Source organism: Eptatretus burgeri, chromosome 12 (genome assembly GCF_056783735.1).
Source record: "Eptatretus burgeri isolate ZD-2024b chromosome 12, Ebu_testis_v1, whole genome shotgun sequence".
Taxonomy (NCBI): domain Eukaryota; kingdom Metazoa; phylum Chordata; class Myxini; order Myxiniformes; family Myxinidae; genus Eptatretus; species Eptatretus burgeri.
The window spans coordinates 64,613,493-64,634,061 of NC_140972.1; the positions used below are offsets into that span (position 1 = coordinate 64,613,493).

The following is a 20,569-nucleotide window of genomic DNA, read 5'->3' on the forward strand; positions in this document are numbered from 1 at the left end:
ATGGGCAAACACCCCAATTGATTCAGACACCGGGTATAATTAAAAAGTAAAATAAGTGATGGCCCATATGGGGATCAAACCCATGACCTTGGCATTATTGGCACCATGCTCTAACCAGCTGAGCTAACCAGCCATTTACCATGACTGATGTTCACATTCTTAACCTAGTAAACTCAACTGTAAACTAGTTCCGGGGAACTCATGTGATTGCGTGTCATCCGTCCGTCATTCCGTCCGTCCACAAATACTTGCAACTTCTTCTCTGAAACGACACAAACAATTTCGATGAACCATAACCACAATCTTCATCACGTGTGATATCCCAAAGTTTGATCATGGAGTTCAAAAAATCCAGGTCAGAGGAGGTCCACAGAGAGAGTTTATGGAGGGTGTGGGGGTGGGGGGGGGATTCCCCTCATGAAGAGTTATTTACTTTCTTCTCAGAAACTACACATGGAATTCCAATGAAACTTGACCACAACATTCAATACCCATGATATACCAAAGTTTGTTCACACCATTAAAAAATTTAGGGTTGAGAGGGGTCTGTGGGGGATTTGTCCTCCCAAAATAGGTATTTGCTGTCTTCTCCAAAACTGTACACACGATTTCAATGACACCTCACCAAAACCTTCATCACTCGTGATATGCCAAAGTTTGTTCACAGCATAAAAAAATCAGGATCTATAGGGTCTGTGAGGGATTTGAATGACTTGCTCCTGATCCAGGTGAGCTTCAAGACACGCAATCCTCTTTTCTTCTTTCCAGTCAACTTATCTGCCATTTCCATTTGTCCTCCAAATTGTTATTCATGGGACCATTTTAAAATGTTTGGAATGGTAGTGATCATGTGATGGGGCTCATCAATGTATTGATTGTGTGAAAGCTTACTGCTGTATTCACCAGCAATGTAGAAAGTGCCCAGATGATCACCTGCACGTGGAAACATATGAATACGTTCACTTCCTCACCAAGTGTAAGAATTGAAATAATCTTAATTGGTCCCAGGACCCATGTATTGTGTTTTCTGTTTTGCACAGAGGATAGTATTTACACAAATTATATAAGATGTGCTCAAAAAGGTACAGACACACATTTCTTACATGATTTCACGACATGTACTCCCTGCCAGAAATCCACTCTCATACCATCACCCACAAGTGGGGAGGGGGAAAGGAAGAGGGACAGCAGGAAGAAATGCCTTACTCTTTTATGACCCTATTGCCATTCCAATACCTGGTCATACTCAAATTAAGTGGTGTATGCTGAAGCTTTTCCAATAAAAGTTCTTCTTCCAAGGCAGCGTCCCATTGCGTGACGAATACTCTATGGAGGTGATCTTCAAAGTTGATGCGACATTCGATTTATCAAACTTGTGCATTTTATTCCATTCTTCTTTCTTATGAATGTATATTGGATTGGGATTCAATTACAATATGTCCCACTTATTGTGTAATTATTGAGGCACAGTTATGGTCATGATGCCATGCCCCTACATCTTAGGGTAAACATTTGGGTTTTGGCAAGGATGTAGGCAGCACTGACCTACTCCTTGTGAAAGACCCTACAGTCTACAGAACCTTTTAAACCAAGAGCAGACAAGTCCTCAGCTTAATATGTATTCAAGGGTTGGAGCACTCAGTGATACATTGTTCTGTCTGTGAAACACCTACCCAATAGTTTATACTTAGGAGGAGAATTGAACCCACACTAAACAGCTCAAAGGCACGTGCACTACCTGAGTGCCATCCAGTCCACCGTTTCGTTTCTTTTCTTGTTTTTTTTAAACAGTGATCTAAGGTTTATGAAGGAGCTCATGACAATTTGCAGTCATTTGTTTTCTATACAAGGGTGAGGCTTATGGAATAGTGAGGTGATGGAGAGTATTAACTAGCAATGGCACACTGGGGCAACAGTTGGACACAATAAGCAGGGGGGTGGATGAACAGGAAAATGGAGAGAGAGACAGTGAGGGGAAGAAACATTAAATTGCATTTAAGAGAGCCTGTTCACATCGGGTTAAATGGGGAGAGAAGATTGCAGGTAGGTATTGGATATGACATATGATGGTATTGCACTGCTTGCTTGAAGCCCGAGAAGGAATACTGGGATTGAACAACACGGGTGCCTCAGGTAGCCAACTTTGTGCTCATTTTCATTATATGTATTGATAACTGGAATCCACACAACTTTTCTGGATTTCGTGAGTCATGAGATATCATATGGCCTCTTGATTCAAACTTTAAGTATATGATCACCCAAGGGGGCCTGACCAAGCTCTCAACGCTAAATAATACATTGAGGAAATGTCAAAGCCTTTCTTGTATTATACTAGAATATAAGACCCATCGCTTCTCTAACGGAAATACCAATCTTTGCTGTGATGGCTAATCAATGAGGCAAGAAGAAAAAGGATTCCTGGGAGTGTAGGGATAACCAACGTCACAAGTTGGTGTTTGCAGTTTCAACATGTGCCCAAGTACCCATTTAAAAAAAAAGAATTTAAAAGTCTTTTTGCATCACAAACCTTCCCTGGAGTTCCCTGAATCCACCGTCATTGGATTTATTGAAATCTATTGTAACACGACAAACAAACAGACAGACAGACACGGCTACTTTTATAATAGAGACGCTTTATTATTTCCCATGCGCTCTAAGTGTTTACAAATTGACAGCCTGGCAATATATCCAAATAATTTGTCTTCCAGACACGAAGTACAGCACATAAATTCACCACAATAGATCTTGTTAAATAATCGATGACAAAGCAGCCTTGATCCATCCATCCATTGGGACCATACTCTGTGTAGAGCATTGGTGCCGCCGAAGCAGTCTCCTTGACTTTTGGCCACAATCCTGGACGGGTCGCTATTCCGACACAGTATACCAGCATGCTGGCACTCATTTTGCCGACCTCAGAAGGATGACAGGTCGAGTGAACCCCACCTGGTATTAATTCAACAGGTGAGCAGGATTTGAACTCAGGATCCTGGGATCCCAAGCTCACCACCATAACCATTAAGACAACACCAGGCATAGCCTTGATGACAAGCATCATTTTATGGCAAAAGGGCATCAACAAACCATGAGACAATAACCCTCCTTTAAAAATGATTAATTAGTAAAACTTTGAAGGTTCCATTCAAATTTTCATTGTCCAAGTCAGAGCCAATCAGTGAGAACAGGAGAACAGGATGCACTCTGATAAACAAGGCAAAGCAAAGGAAAAGGTCATTCAGTCATATCACATTGTTGCTCTTCCCTAATTGCACCACATGTGACGCACACTTGGGACATCCCTGCCTTTTCTGATTTCCTCTCTGTCCTAAAGATAAAGCATTATCAATTCTCCAGTTTCAATAAAACATATAAAGAAGGTTAACATCAGAGAAAGGGGGGGGGGGTTCAAACAGGCGTGTTCTGTTTTGACAACTGCATGTTCATCACCACATAAGGATTATACACAGAGAATCTTTGGTGCAGGATTATGCATACACAATTATGCATACACAACACTAACCCCAGAAACCATCATCCATCCACACACAAGCTCCCCCATATGTCCTGCCAATTTCCCCATGCCCCTCTTTCTCCAATGCATCCACGTACCTATCAAATTCGGATTTAAACATATCTACCCCCTCCACTGTCACTACCTTTCCAGGGAGACCATTCCATGCATTAACTAGAATGGCACTCGGAAGAGCACACACCTCCGCCCCGTAACGCTTGATCCACGCCAACATATCGGGCCCAATACATTTTTGAGATATCGTGCTACATATCGTTTTTGGAGGTAACAATTCCATAACTGAAAGACTCCAGCCTTATTATCTGTCCTAACTCTCATCTTCTTTGCTCTCAGGCTATGGTCTCTGGTCCTAACGTTTTCGGCGAAGAACCACCTTCCTGTCAGTACTCCTCCATCGTTTGGTAATAAACAACAAGGAGTTTTAAGTTAAAGCTTGAGGTTCTTTTTGTGTGGTTTATTGGCATGAATGAATCCATACATTAATTAATTCCCCCCTGTAGCAGAGCATGACGCCTATGCACAACCGGTTAGAGATGCAGCGAGCCCACCCAGTAACATCCACGAGTACAGACGAGATTACAGAAAATTATACAATCATTACGAGCCTGCACCGATCACCGGCTCAATGCCTGAGGATGGCGCTTCCTTCCAAAACGAGTGGACTTTTGTGATGTGAACAGATACGTCACTAGTTCTGGTAAAATTAAATACACATCCTCGCACCAGCCATCTGCATGAACAATAGTTGAATTTGAGCAATGTTACACAATAGTTGGTGGTCTGGACCCGGATTCAACATCAACTCATGATGTATAACTGCATGAGATAACTTAAATGGGTTTGGATGTTGACCAAGCGGTGTCTGTTGACTCCTCCATAATGTCTAATTAGGCGAAACATTCCATCTTCAACGAAAACAGGTTCAGCCACAATTGGTTCCGACTCTCAAACTTTGCATGAACCACTGGTCTGATCTGCATTTCCATCTGTTGTCATCCTAGGAGGTTGTACAGCGTCCCTTAGAATTAATACCCTCAAAGGAATCATCTTCCTCCTTGATAACAGCACTTTTGTCTTTCGGCTGTATTACATGCTCTACTGTGTGGTTATTCGCTGGAGCGATATAAGGAACTAATGTCCCACAATCCAGCAAATACTGGAGATGTATTTTTCTTGTTTTCTCAGACCCATCCAATGGCTCAATAACATAGATGTTGCTTCCTATCTTTCCCACAACCTTATGTGGTTCTGAACACCAAAGATGTTGATTCTAATGTCGACCAAGGACATGGTTCCTGAGGAAGACCCGAGCACAAACTTCTCATTGATAGTCTCTCTTCCCTATCTAGTCTCTCGAGATAGGTAGTGTTGAATTCACTCCACAACTATTGAGGATCCCCCGTAACATCCAGAACCTCTAGACCCCCACTCAACCTGTTGGCAAACTCCTCAGCTACCCTTTCATCCTTGAGCTGGTTAATATCCAGGTGGGCTGGGATGGTGCCATTCTCCTGGATTTGAACGATATGGCTGTGGGCAAGGAAGGGTGGGAAGGGAAGGCAATGTGAGGGGAAGAGAATGTGGTGTGACGAGAAAGGAAAGGCAGGCAGCGTGAAGGGAAGGGAAGGCAGCATGGGGGGGAAGTAAGGCAGCATGAGTGGAAGGGAATGCAGTGTGAGGGGAGGGCAAGGCAGCATGAGGGGAGGAGAAGGCAGCATGAGGGGAGGAGAAGGCAGCATGAGGGGAGGCGAAGGCAGCATGAGGTGAGGGCAAGGCAGTGTTGGGGGAGGAGAAGGCAGTGTGATGGGAAGAAAGGCAGCATGAGGGGAAGGGAAGGCAGCACGAGGCGAGGGCGAGGCAGTGTTTGGGGAAGTAAAAGCAGCGTGATGGGAAGGAAAGGCAGCATGAGGGGAAGGAAAGGCAGCGTGAGGGGAAGGAAAGGCAGTGTGAGGGGAAGGAAAGGCAGTGTGAGGGGAAATAAGGCAGCGTGAGGGGAAGGAAAAGCAACGTGATGGGAAGGAAAGGCAGTATGAGGGGAAGGGAAGGCAGCATGAGGGGAAGGGAAGGCAGTTTGAAGGGAAGGAAAGGCAGTGTGAGGGGAAGGGAAGGCAGCATGAGGGGAAGGAAAGGCAGCGTGAGGGGAAAGGAAGGCAGCACGAGGTGAGGGCAAGGCAGTGTTTGGGGAAGGAAAAGCAGCATGATGGGAAGGAAAGGCAGCATGAGGGGAAGGAAAGGCAGTGTGAGGGGAAGGAAAGGCATTGTGCGGGGAAGGAAAAGCAGCGTGAGGGGAAGGAAAGGCAGTGTGAGGGGAAGGAAAGGCAGTGTGAGGAGAAAGTAAGACAGCATGAGGGGAAGGAAAAGCAGTGTGATGGGAAGGAAAGGCAACATGAGGGGAAGGAAAGGCAGTGTGAGGGGAAAGTAAGGCAGCGTGAGGGGAAGGAAAAGGAGCATGATGGGAAGGAAAGGCAGCATGAGGGGAAGGGAAGGCCGCATGAGGCGAGGGCAAGGCAGTGTTTGGGGAAGGAAAAGCAGCATGATGGGAAGGAAAGGCAGCATGAGGGGAAGGAAAGGCAGCGTGAGGGGAAGGAAAGGCAGCGTGAGGGGAAGGAAAGGCAGCGTGAGGGGAAGGAAAGGCATTGTGCGGGGAAGGAAAAGCAGCGTGAGGGGAAGGAAAGGCAGTGTGAGGGGAAGGAAAGGCAGTGTGAGGGGAAGGAAAGGCAGTGTAAGGGGAAAGTAAGACAGCGTGAGGGGAAGGAAAGGCAGAGTGAGGGGAAGGAAAGGCAGCGTGAGGGGAAAGTAAGGCAGCGTGAGGGGAAGGAAAAGCAACGTGATGGGAAGGAAAGGCAGCGTGAGGGGGAAAGTGAGGCAGCGTGAGGGGAAGGAAAAGCAGGGTGATGGGAAGGAAAGGCAGCGTGACGGGAAGGAAAGGCAGCATGAGGGGAAGGAAAGGCAGCGTGAGGGGGAAGGAAAGGCAGCGTGAGGGGAAGGAAAGGCAGTGTGATGGGAAAGTAAGGCAGCGTGAGGGAAAGGAAAAGCAGCATGATGGGAAGGAAAGGCAGCGTGAGGGGGAAAGTAAGGCAGCGTGAGGGCAAGGAAAAGCAGGGTGATGGGAAGGAAAGGCAGCGTGAGGGGAGGGAAAAGCAGCGTGATGGGAAGGAAAGGCAGCGTGAGGGGAAAGTAAGGCAGCGTGAGGGGAAGGAAAAGCAGCATGATGGGAAGGAAAGGCAGCGTGAGGGGAAAGTAAGGCAGCCTGAGGGGAAGGAAAAGCAGGGTGATGGGAAGGAAAGGCAGCGTGAGGGGAAAGTAAGGCAGCGTGAGGGGAAGGAAAAGCAGCGTGATGGGAAGGAAAGACAGCATGAGGGGAAGGAAAGGCAGCGTGATGGGAAGAAAAAGCAGCGTGATGGGAAGGAAAAGCAGCATGACGGGAAGGAAAGGCAGTGTGAGGGCAAAGTAAGGCAGCGTGAGGGGAAGGAAAAGCAGCGTGATGGGAAGGAAAGGCAGTGTGAGGGCAAAGTAAGGCAGCATGAGGGGAAGGAAAAGCAGCGTGATGGGAAGGAAAGGCAGTGTGAGGGGAAAGTAAGGCAGTGTGAGAGGAACGTAAGACAGCATGAGGGGAAGGAAAAGCAGCGTGAGGGGAAAGTAAGGCAGCGTGAGGGGAAGGGAAGGCAGTGTGAGGGGAGGGGAAGGCAGCATGAGGGGAGGCGAAGGCAGCACGAGGCGAGGGCAAGGCAGTGTTGGGGGAGGAGAAGGCAGTGTTGGGGGAGGAGAAGGCAGTGTGATGGGAAGAAAGGCAGCGTGAGGGGAAGGAAAGGCAGCGTGAGGGGAAGGGAAGGCAGCGTGATGGGAAGGAAAAGCAGCGTGATGGGAAGGAAAGGCAGCGTGAGGGGAAGGGAAGGCAGCATGAGTGGAGTGGAAGGCAGCACTTGGAGAGGGGATGGCAGTGTGAGGCAAAGGTCAGGCAGCATGAGGGGAAGGCAATTTGAGGGGAAGGAAAAGCAGCATGATGGGAAGGAAAGGCAGCGTGAGGGGAAGGAAAGGCAGGTTGAAGGGAAGGGAAGGCAGTGTGAGGAGAGGAGAAGGCAGCATGAGTGGAGGGGAAGGCAGCACTTGGCGAGGGGAAGGCAGCACTTGGCGAGGGGAAGGCAGTGTTAGGGAAAGGTCAAGCAACATGAGGGGAAGGGAAGGCATTGCGAGGGGAGGGGAAGGCAGTGAGAGGTGAAGGGAAGGCAGTGAGAGTTGATGGGAAGGCAGTGTGAGGGGAAGGGAAGGCAGCATGAGGTGAGAGGAAGGGAAGGCAGACATGCGGTGGAGCATTAATTGTCTCATACTGTCTCATCAAAATGCTACTGCATCAAATAACAGTGAAGATGGAAATTAAATAATGTCTGAAATCCATTTTCTACCGGACATACTATAAATACCGCCTGGAGACAAATACCGCCCGGACACATGCAGAGATAAACATAGTCTGGAAACAAAGAATGTGCAGAGGCAAACACCACCAAGACACATCTCGAGACAAACTCCCATCCAGACATAAACACCGTCCGGACATGTTCGGGAACAAACACCACCTGTACGTAAACAACACACGGACACATTCTGAGACAAACATCAGCTGGATGCATCCAGAGACAAACACCACTTGGACATAAACATCATCCGGCCACATTCAGAGACAAACACTGCTCAGACACGTCCAGAGACAAACTCCCGTCCTGACATAAACACTGCCCGGATGAGTCTAGAGACAAACACCTCCTGGATGCGTCTGGGGACAAACACTGCCCAGATGCACCTGGAAACAAACTCCCGTCTGGACATAAACACCGCCCAAACACGTCCGTAGACAAACACCGCCCAGACATGTCTGGAGAAAAATACTGCTCAGACAGGTATAGGGACAAATAGCACCCAGACATAAACACGACTCCGACACATCCGGAGACAAACACCATCTGCCTCAACACGTCTGTGAGAGAGAGAGAGAGAGAGAGAGAGAGAGAGAGAGAGAGAGAGAGAGAGAGAGAGAGAGAGAGAGAGAGAGAGAGAGAGAGACCGAGAGAGACAGAGAGAGAGAGAGAGAGAGAGAGAGAGAGAGAGAGAGAGAGAGAGAGAGATAGAGATAGAGATAGAGATAGAGATAGAGATAGAGATAGAGATAGAGATAGAGATAGAGATAGAGAGATGTTAGTACAGAGAAAATGGTATGCTTTAGGAACATCACACACTCAGGAACATCATCACACTTTAGGAACATTCGCTTCATTTCCCTCATTATGTCATGGGGTGTTACCTTACTTTCTGTGGCCTCTGTCTACACATGGTGAAGCAATGCGAGACATCCACAGAGCGTTCATTGAGGAATGCTAACCGTTGTGAAAAGCAAAGAGAAACTGAAGCTTCGAGGGTTTTAACTTTCCTTTGCCCCAAAGAAGGGGTTAACACCTGAAACCTCAGCTTCTCCTTGCTTCCCACTGCAGTTGACAAACCTCAATCAATGTCCTGTTGATTTCATGCATTGTTCATACCTGTCTGCCAATGCAGACAGACACCAGATTTCAGGAGCATGACTCATGCTTTCGAAATCCTCTGTAAATCTATCTTACCTCCTCCACTGTCACTGCCTTCTTCATTCTCCAAACTTGATGAGATTGAACTGCTGCAAAATGCACTGTGATCAATCACCAACAATCAAGCATGGATGTTATTTTGCAAAAACGCTGAGATCATCGGAGATTAAGCAATCACTGGCATTTTTTTTTTTAGTCGCAATCATCCGTTTTCAAGGAAGAAAACATCGCAAACATTATGAGTTACAATTGGTTTTGTGTTCGGAAGTGGAAACACATTTATTACAAAGAAAGAATTATTCTACTTTAGGATTAAAATGTAAGGACTTTATAAATCAAGAGAAGTCGTTAATATCTGTCATCATAGTTAACGGCATGATAATTCATTTTGAAGTATTGATGGGGTTTAGAAGCAGAAGGTAAACATTATTTATCATTTGTAATAAAACTGTCTCCTTAAACAACGGGCCAACTAAACCGGATTACTTTTAACTTTGCAATTCATGACTGGATCAGCATCTCGTTCAAAAGTTTTAACATTTAATCTGTCAACTTCTATGTCTTTGTCTTTGTCTCTTCCTCTCCCTCTCCTTCTCCCTCTCTCGCCCCTCCCTCTCCTCCTCTCCATCCCCCTCTTCCTCTCTCTCTCTCTCTCTCTCTCTCTCTCTCTCTCTCTCTCTCTCTCTCTCTCTCTGTCTATTTTACATATATATATATATATATCAATCAAATAAATAAAAGGTAAAATACTCTTCCTTGACATTATTTTTTCTTTTAAATTTGATGAATAAATCTCTTTAAAAAATGCATCAACAAAACGGAATGCAATGTAATGTTGATGATTCGTAACTGGATTTGCTCTTTTCTGCTTATTGTTATCTGATTGAATGAATTACGTCACAAAATATTTAAGGAAAGATGAAACATTCGGTCTGACAAAAAGGTTCTGTGGATTTTCTCTCAACTCCCTCCGTTTCCTGATGCCATCTCTGACAAAATATATGTGTATCACAGTTTTAAGTGTAATTTCACCATTTCAATAATATTCACAGACTTTGAGAGTTTTATAACAAAGCGACTTACATATTGCATGAACACAAGGTGGGGGTTGGAGGACAAAGATGGTGAGGAGATATGTAGAAAAGGGAAATCGAAAAAAATTAAAATGTGAGAGGTGGAAGAGGCAGGAGAGTGGTGGGGGAGAGAAAGAGGGTAATAAGGGGAGTGTAACAGCAGAAAGTTTATATTATGAGAAAATGAGGGAGGTCATAAATTCTGACATCTTCCATATGGAGTGTGCCCACAGACAAAAACAAAAAATAAAAGTACATACCCCACAACATGCCATGATACGCAGGAGTCTGAGCGGAATTTAGGTACACCGTATGTATGTCAGGAAGGGGTTGGCATATGGAATTATGGTGCATTGGCATTGGCAGAGTGGTGCATTGAGTGGTGCATTGGCAGACATATCGTTTGGATAATGGATGAAATGTACAAGACATTGAATAAGGAAAGCTATCCACTGTGGGAAGCAAGACGAAGCTGACATTGAGTGTTTTAACCCTCTTTATCTCCGATGAAGGGTTATGGCTGAAATCCAAGCTTCTCATGACTTCCCACAGCGGTTAGCATATTTCAGTCAATGCCCTGTTGATTTCATCCACTGTTCTACAAGTCCAAAGATGCAGATCAATATTATCCTTCACCAACAAGACTACTTCTTCATTCTACATGTCGTTTGGATATTAGTACAACACTACTTTCACCTCTATCTTCCTGAACTATAATGTCACAGTGATATAGCCATGTGATGAATATTAATAAAAGTATCAAAAGATATGTAAAGTTGATTGTTAAATATACTTTCATGGAAAAATGGTTCAATACCAACCACACAACAATAATTGTTGGATTGTAGTGTAGTGAGAGTTTTACCATTCATACATGAAAATACAAGAACGGCATTCGGTAAAGCACGTACACCTCCACCAGGCGAAACAGTTTATGTTTTGTATAGCACTGAAAGGCCAGATATTGATCTGGACCTGAACCAAACTCAAATCGGCTTGTTCTTGTTACTTACCCAACTCGTCCATCAAATTTCGTCTGAATCTGTCAACAACTTTTTGAGATATCGTGCTATATATGGCCTTTGGACGCATCTCTCAATATAAAAGAATCCTTTAAAAAGTTTAATAACTCTCATCTCTGGATCCAGATTAAGATCTTCACCAAAATCAAATTGATTTGTCCTTGTCATCCACCCAGCATGTCCACTAAATTTTGTCTGAATCCGTCCACAACATTTTGAGATATAATGCTATATATGGTTTTTGGCCGCATCTCTCAATGGTAAGGAATCCTTTAAAAAAAAAAAAAAATTCTCGTCTCTGGATTCTTTAAAAAAAAAATTTTAATTCTCGTTTCCGGATCCAGATTCATATCTTCACCAAAATTAAATCGATTTGTCCTTGTCATACACCCAACATGTCCACCAAATTTTGTCTGAATCCATCCACATTTTGAGATATTGTGCTATATATTGATTTTGGCCACATCTCTCAATCGTAAGGAATCCTTTAACAAATAAAAATATTTTCTCGTCTCCGGATACAGATTCAGATCTTCACCAAAATCGGATCGATTCATCCTTGTCATACACACAGCATGTCCACTAAATTTTGTCTGAATCCATGCACAACTTTTTGAGATATCGTGCTATATATGGTTTTTGACCGCATCTCTTAATGGTAAGGAATCCTTTTTTAAAAATTTAAAAAATTCTCCTCTCCGGATCCGGATTCAGAGGTTCACCAAAATCGAATCAATTCATCCTTGTCATATACCCAACATGTCCACCAAATTTTGTCTGAATCCGTTCACAACTTTTTGAGATATCGTGCTATATATGGTTTTTGGCTGCATCTGTCAATGGTAAGGAATCCTTAAAAAAAAAATTAAATTCTCGTCTCCGGATCCGGATTCAGAGGTTCACCAAAATCGAATCAATTCATCCTTGTCATACACCCAACATGTCCACCAAATTTTGTCTTAATCCGTCCACAACTTTTTGAGATATCATGCTATATATGGTTTTTGGCCACATCTCTTAATGGTAAGGAATCCTTTTTTAAAAATCTAAAAAATTCTCCTCTCCCGATCCGGATTCAGAGGTTCACCAAAATCGAATCAATTCATCCTTGTCATACACCCAACATGTCCACCAAATTTTGTCTTAATCCATCCACAACTTTTTGAGATATAATGCTACGTATGGTTTTTGGCCGCATCTCTCAATGGTAAGGAATCCTTTAAAGAAAAAAAAAATTCTCGTCACCGGATCCAGATTCTTAAAAAAAAAAATTAAATTCTCGTTTCCGGATATGGATTCAGATCTTCACCAAAATTGAATCAATTCATCCTCGTAATAGACCCAACATGTCCACCAAATTTTGTCTGAATCCGTCCACAACTTTTTGAGATATCATGCTATATATGGTTTTTGGCTGCATCTGTCAATGGTAAGGAATCCTTTAAAGAAAAAAAAAATTCTCGTCGCCGGATCCGGATTCTTAAAAACAAAATTTCAATTTTCGTCTCCGGATATGGATTCAGATCTTCACCAAAATTGAATCAATTCATCCTCGTAATACACCCAACATGTCCACCAAATTTTGTCTGAATCCGTCCACAACTTTTTGAGATATCATGCTATATGTGGTTTTTGGCCGCATCTCTCAATCGTAAGGAATCCTTAAAAAAAAAATTTAATTCTCGTCTCCGGATCCGGATTCAGATCTTCACCAAAATCGAATCAATTCATCCTCGTCATACACCCAACATGTCCATCAAATTTCGTCCGAATCAGTCCACAACCTTTTGAGATATCCTTTTCACAGAGAGACAGATTGGTGAAAACAACGTCCGCCCACCCGAGGTGGCGGAGGTAATAATAAAGATTGCCATATCTTTTTACAACTACAAGGAGTAACTCAGAGTAAATTTAAAAAACGAGTAAATATCATGTATTACAGTGATTTGACACACTCTATGTACATGCAGCCTTGGTGATTAATTCAGAGATTTGTTCCTAAATTTACGATACGCGCTGTTGTATCAGGTATATACGAGTAACTGCGGGCGTCAATGCCTGTACAAACCTCTTACATGTTCTCGCTTGTTTTTGTCTCTACATACACTTTTTTATATATATATATTTTTTTATATAATTTCCCAAATTTATACCCTATACTCAGATATAATCCAGATACTGTGTCTTGTTGCAAAGTATAAGCTTTGTAACGTTTATATTTTGGCAACCTCTTTAAACTGCACTGTTTTTGTACCAAATAAATGTTTTTTTATTGTCATTACAGATATGCACACAAAGCAGGAGCTAACCTTATAAACAAACTGTGCGCACAACAAAGGATTGTGCACCGTGAATGGAATAAATAAACATGTTTTCTTTTCAAGTATTGCTTTAACGCAAACCCTCAATTCTAATTATCGACTGAAAAAACAAAGACGAAAACGCTGTTTATTTGCTCGAGCATGAATGGAATGGTTGCTTGGTATCAATAATTACATTGTGATATGTCGGTTGTGTTTACATATATGTTTGGTTTGATTTCAATTATTTCTTTTCGTGGATGCAAAGACCGAGCTTCTCACATGCTCCATGAAATGCTATATTTGAATCGCCATTCAAAATATGGAATAAGTCATGGTCGCTGTTTAAATTTCAGCTTAATATATCACAGACAGCGTTAGTACAGCATATTTTTTTTTCTTCCTTTGCCTACCATTACGTGGGTTGATTTAAACATTTCATGATATTGTTGTGGTTGTGGAATGACCCCGGGTTATCACACTCAACACATAAGGGATCACTAGTTTAGATATTTCTATAGTAATTTTGTTTAGTTAGGTTACCCACCCCCCTCGTATCAGGGATGAGGAAAATGCGTTGTGTGTGTCTAGTAGGTTCAAATCTCCTTTGTGATTATCCCTTTCCTAAAATCCCCTGCTTCACCAATCTATTTAATCCCTCTCCCCATCCCTCTTATCCTTCTCCTTCCCCTTGCACATTCCCAAAGCAGAACCATGCACACATTAAATTACATTACAGAACATACACAATCAAAGCCAGTCCAGCACTACAATCACCGCACTGCAAGGCAATTATTGTGTTCGACGCCTAATCCACACTGCTACCACGGTGTGTAATCCACACTGCTACTATGGTGCTGGGAACTACTACATGAAACCTCTGAGCAGCTATGGGATGCATGCGCCAATGAGAAAGCAGCACATGTGGGTCAGAGGGTGATATGGTGACCTTCGCTCCCAGAAGCCACACCTCATTCAGGAGCGATAAAAGATGGTGCATTCAAGGAACGGAGCCGTTTGCGTCTGATGAACAGAGTGGGACGAGCTGCGCTTGGGCGAATGTCTGTGAGGGTGAGCAGGCTGGGCCCACGAGTCACAAGTAAATGGGCAGCACAAGTTCCTGGGACGCAGCGGCCATACATACTAATTCACAAGATCTTTCCGAGCTATCGCTACTTGATGATTTGTCTACTTGAGACGCACAAAAGAGCTATCAAAGAATTAGCAACGATTCATCCTCTTGGCCCGTCTGGGTGAGGGCACCGACACACATATCATACTTTCCTCAATCACTTACATTGAATACGCTGCACCTCTCTCGACACGCTGCACAACATCACCCTACCTTTTATTCCGTTCCTCCATCTGCCTCCCCATCCTAACCCCTCCTTCACTTTGGGACCAATATGAGCCTGCTGGTTCATGGCGGGTGAGTGAGAGGCTGACCCTTCACCTCAAACTGATTCTCTTGGAATCCAATACTTGGACGTGATCGAACACTGAAATTTTTTATTTATCGTTAAATCGCAGAACAAGTGTTGGGTTGGGTTGTGAAATATGATCTGAACACTAAAACAGAATGAATTTCCACCGGTGATGAACAACTGCTTGAACAGTAATATGCAATACAAAAACGACTGAAAAAAATGGACCACATATTTGTTGGCATTGACATGTGTGCATTTCAAGTTAGCCTTCTTGCACTTGCACAACGAACAGATTTTTTTCCAAGTGCACTTGAAATCGAGTTTGAAGATGTCCTTGGCAAGGGACAGAGTGGTCCAAAATGGGAACCAGCTTCCCACCGTCCTCCATCCAACCATGATTCCAAGGGTTCTTGACAGGCACCAATGGCTCGTGGACTGGAGTCGAGATGCTCGCTTGGAAGACACTCCTTTTGAGATGCTGGCCCAGTGTCACACTTGGGGGGGGGGGGCGGAGATTATTTTCACGTCTATCGTCATCTGGCAGAACACCCTCATTCAGACAAGGTCAACATCGGTGTTGTCGGTGATAGACTCGTTGGAGTACAGCCTGCAGACAAATTGCATCGTTGCTTCTTTCAACTTTGCTGATGTGTGGAATGGAGAGCTAGCGACAGTTGCAAATTCTTCCATGATTGATGGCACTTGGTCCTTTGTTTTGCAAAAGTATCGCTTACCACTGAATTTGAATGAAGATGTGCTGTCTGAGCCAGTCAATGCGTGGAAGAGGGCCATGGCTCCCAAGCTCAAGGCGATGGTATTCAGGGAGATCATTCTGGTTGTCTTTCCCTCTTTGAATGAAATCCAGATTTCTGCAGTTGGGTTCATGGCCATGATGTGGTCAAATTTACTCAGAAGTATGATGACAACATCTGTGTCCCCATTATGAACCATCCCAAGAAACGAATATTGGAGAGTGTGGAGGAGATGGACTAGGACGCGAGTGTTTGCTTCCTTGTGGTTGCTTGGTCCCATAGGAGGACCACTCCCAACATTGAGGACTTCATCACCTGAAGTGATCAAGACATCCTTGTCATCTGGGAACTGTACTTGCACAATCTTTGTTGACAGGAATGAGAGCAATTCCTTCTTGTTATCTATATTTGCCAAAACATTCTGCCAGTTCCCCAAGACTTTAACAGGACCAGACATGCATTGTCGAGTACCTGTTCCTCATTTTTCCCTTGTGACCCCTTCGATTGTCATTGCACAGTACTGATCCCAAACAATGTCCACTCCCTTCGATCATTTCACGTCGTGCTGGACCCTTGGGCAGAATACCTTGTTGAAATATTCATCTAACGACTTTCCTTGGACGGTTGTACCAGGAAGTGAGTGGATCAACACTCCACCATCGATAACGATGACCTCGTAAATGTCTGGCACAACCAGCTCCTCATCCCCAGAAAGGTCAGTAGTGGCACTGGCTTCCATAATGTATGCCAATAAATCTGACTTGGTACAAGAGTTTATGGACCCTTCAGATGACAATGCAGGTGGGTATGGGGAAGATTGAAGCTGGAAAACTCCAGATTTCCTCCTCAGCTCTCAAGCACAACAAAAGCTTCTCCAAACAGCACTGCATGTTGTTTGAAGTGCTGAATTTGCCTCTTAATTGCTGTCTTCTTCCAGGTTTTCAGGTCAAGGAACAACAAGAAGTTGTTTCGCTTGGTTGGCGCTGTCAGAAATATGTTATTCAAGTCTAGCACATCTTTCTTGAAGTTGTCATATTGCTCTTATCCCATAGATTCCAAAAGATGGACAGAGGTGGCAGCGGAATTGTCGACACACACCTCGTTGTCCAACGTAACTAGGTCCCCACTGCTCTCCTCAAACAGATTCCCTCTTTTTAGTAAGACATGCATCAAGTCCTTGATGTGGCACCGAAAACGTTCCCAAGATGCACACAAGATGCTTCGAGTGACAATATACCTTAAATATAAAAGTTGCGACTCCTCATCCCAAATCTTGAGAGACCTCAAACTGTATGTTCAGGTCGGATCATCGGTTCAAAAGTTACAATCGTTTCAATATTTCACTTCGCTGTCTGGGGGAGGGGGGGCTCTGGTTTCCCTCATTGCCCTCTTTTTCACCCATGGGGGCTGACCATAATAAAGACCACAATTATTCCATAGACCCCAACCTTCAAGGTGATACTGAAAAGTAAACTTTTGCATCAACTTGAAATGACTGAGGGTCCGGGCACCCCACTAGATGTCAATAATGTTGAGAACTTTAGATCACGGAGAATTCAGGTCCTGGCCCATAGCAGAGAGCAGTACTCCATTGAGCTAAAGACAGAGACCTTCTCGGTTGGAAGTAGTTTTGATTTTTCAAGGAATGAGTTGAAAATACGGAGGACGCCCAGTTCGTGGCTGACTTTGGAGGCAAGCTTTGTTATGTGGTCAGCCCAGGAGACCCAGTGAGACTGTGAGTCCCGGGATACTCTGGTGCAATCCAGTGCGACTGTGAGATTCATCAGAATTGAATGCCAGGTTCCATTTTTCAGAGCAGCATCAAAATAAATTCCAAATTGATCGAGAGAGAGCGGTTGCTGTGCATAAATTTTGTCTTCATCCCACTTGTCGATGTGAATTTTGTTCATGACGTACAACTGTTTTTGCTGCTGACTCCAAGTGATAATGCATGAGGTGCTGAAAGTAGGCATTTGTAGGCAATGCAGTGGAGCATTGGACACCGCTATAGGCTGAAACTTCTACATCCCATTATATACAGTACTTCTGTACTTGGCTACTTCTGTACTTCTGTACTCATGCATTGGAGGCTAAAAGGGTATAATTCTGTTTGCGGTAATTCTCAAGAGCTTAAGTACAAAATCGGATCGTCTCCCACATCAGGTCTTTGACTGTGAGGAACATTTCTTGTTTATTCTGCATCAATAACTTTTAAGCCCCACTAGCATGTGCACAAGCTCACATTTCTCCCCTTGTACGAGAAAAAAAAACTGATCACCATGCAGAGTCCTGGCGGATAAGTAGTGCAGGCTGTGACATAATTGTGGCAGAGTGTTTATACAAGACTGAGTGTTTTTTCTTTGTTGGTTCAACAGTCATAATCATGCCGCTTATAACATTTGAGTAATAAGTTTTAATGTGCAATAATATTTTACAATACTACCATAGGGTAGCTGGAAAATATGAAATATTTCATATCGAATCACACAATTACTTACAAAACAAACATATATTTATATGAGCAAGGATGGCTCAACCATTAAAAAGTTTGGTTGTGTAAGTAAATTTATGGGGTTAAAAAAGGGTGAAATAGAATTGTCTCAAGCCCTGCAGAGTTGATAAATTGGTGGCAACTTATTATTTTGATCATGATCCTGCATTCTTTCCTCTTTCAGTCATTGGAATATCCTTTGCAACAACAGGCTGCACCTGAGTAGTACACTAACTGACTCCTTGTAGACCATCTGAGATTCAGCTTCCTGCTCTCTCTCAACTCCAACAACCGATTTACAATCGACCACTGAATATGTCTTTCATTGGCAAATCAATCCTTCATTTCTTTCCAGTCTTTAAAGGAGTTGGACTTCTATCTTAGGATTCCGACTCTTCCGTGTTAATTTGCTGACCGTCCACCTCTGCAGTCATTCAGCTCTTAGGCAATCCTCAAAGACATAGAAAGGAAGTTGAACTTTGTTATTTATTAATTATCAAGGGCTGGCAGGATGGCTTAGCAGTAAGTATACTTGCCTTTGAGCTTTCTTGTCTGGGTTTGAATCTTGACCCCCAAACTGTCACAACTTATGTTTTGCATGCAGGGCGAGACGACAATGTGTGCACCATCCATCGGAAGGACATTAAATCGAAGGACCCGTCTGCCAGCACCGGTCATTGGATGCTGTTAAAGATCTCATGGTATGTTTTGGCAAAAGCTCCAATCTAAACTTAGAAGGCACAAGATTCATATCATTAATAATGAAATATGTTCTTGTGTACAAATGTGAACAAATAAAATGCAATTGTCAATAATGTACCAAAAGTGTGCTTGTGGGGTTTGTATTTGTACCCAATAATCTCTCCCAGTTGGATAAAGATACATTCAAAGACCATTCATGTTTTCATAGGAAACTAAATGCTTGTCTTGATCCCAAAATGGGGAACGCAAATATCAAGAGTCTGCAGTTAATTTTCTCTTTTTTTCTTTTCTTTAAAGAATGGCAACCTTTAAAAGAATAAAAATAACACTCCTGGAAAATACAACTCGCCTTTTGAAGTGGGTCTTGACAGATGTATCTGGCTTACATGTGCAACATGTTATGACAAACAAATGGACATGCAAGCTATAACAAATCACATGGACTTTCAACACTGGACAACTTGTACACACAGGACATGACAGCATGTACTTAATATCGTCCTTCGGTGTGAAGAATGAACAATCTTCTTTATAATAACTTTTTCTGACATGAAAGGGATTCGACAAATTGAAGACCTTGTTTTGACAAATCTTATTTCCTTTCACTTGCGTCCAAACTAGAGCTCACCTTTGTCGGACACCTTATAAAGTACTGTAATCTGATAGCCAAGGTCCGTTATGAAAGCAAGGTCTTCTTATCAGTGCAGAGACAGACTCTATCATGTGAACATATCGGTCGCTTCTGCATCTGGTGTGCTCTCAAGTTTTTAAAATTCCTCCGATCTGCTGCTTGCAAGGACAGATTGTTCCTTATAGGCAAGGTAATTTATGGAAATAACAAATTTATTTGTCATCAACGAGCTTACGCAGAGCTGCGTTATCGACTGAAAAGTGGTAAATGAAACTTTAACAAGCAAGCATGATTCATGAGATATCTTTGCAATGCTTTCTTTCTGATTTAGAGTCAGCCATCCAATTGAAAGGAACAATACATTCCATGTGACCACAGAGACAACAGGCTGAAACCTTTCACTTGGTGTGTTTTTCTGTTAATGTTGGTTCCACTCCAAGCTGAATGACGACTTGATGCCCTCTATGTATCTATCTGAAGCATTTGAGTTGGTTGCGGAGAGGTTGGTCTGCTTGCCCACACTTGTGGTATTGTGGCAGCCCATTCTCACAAACCTTTGATGTTCATGCCAAGTAGATTCCACATTTCCTGAGCTTGCCCAGAAACCACAAGTAATCAGGGAAGAAGGCATGTGTATAGGCAAATAGCATATGTGGAGATTTGGAGATTTGATGTAAAAAAAAATCCTTTTGCTCAGACTCTGTCTCTCTTTGTCGTTCTCTCAGAATCCACTTTGTACTCTTTTTCTTGGCTTCCATTCTCCCATCTCTTTCCTGAGACTCCCTCACCCCCACCATCTTTTATCACTATCCCTCCATCCCCTATCACCCCACCCGGGTTTTAGGGCTCGCTCTCTCTCTCTCTCTCTCTCTCTCTCTCTCTCTCTCTCTCTCTCTCTCTCTCTCTCTCTCTCTCTATCTCTCTCTCTCTCTCTCTCTCTCTCTCTCTCTCTCTCTCTCTCTCTCTCTCTCTCTCTCTCTCTCTCTCTCTCTCTCTCTCTCTCTCTCTCTCTCTCTCTCTCTCTCTCTCTCTCTCTCTCTCTCTCTCTCCATGTCTCTCTCTCTCT

The 20,569-nt window shown here is 43.4% G+C and overlaps 1 protein-coding gene, 1 non-coding gene and 1 pseudogene across 17 annotated transcripts in view; 1 reads left to right on the plus strand and 2 right to left on the minus strand.

Moving 5' to 3' along the window:
* Positions 1–20,569, plus strand: part of LOC147015767 (uncharacterized) — a 239,677-nt gene that overhangs the window by 192,781 nt on the left and 26,327 nt on the right. For 12 of the 16 annotated variants that reach the window (XR_015049840.1, XR_015049850.1, XR_015049848.1 and 9 more), the window contains one exon: positions 18,775–18,871. Coding sequence is in view for 1 of the 16 variants with exons in the window: in XM_085848272.1 (XP_085704398.1) it covers positions 3,866–3,933; positions 18,775–18,817 (111 nt within the window). In the remaining 15 variants the exon portion in view is untranslated. Of the gene's footprint in view, positions 1–1,132; positions 1,335–3,865; positions 3,934–18,774; positions 18,996–20,569 lie in introns of those variants that run through there. The other 4 variants (XR_015049839.1, XR_015049836.1, XR_015049843.1 and 1 more) reach the window with 3 other exon arrangements.
* TRNAI-AAU (transfer RNA isoleucine (anticodon AAU)) lies at positions 60–133 on the minus strand. The gene has a single exon. It is a non-coding gene; the product is annotated as a tRNA-Ile (tRNA).
* LOC147015771 (uncharacterized) lies at positions 14,500–16,684 on the minus strand (annotated as a pseudogene).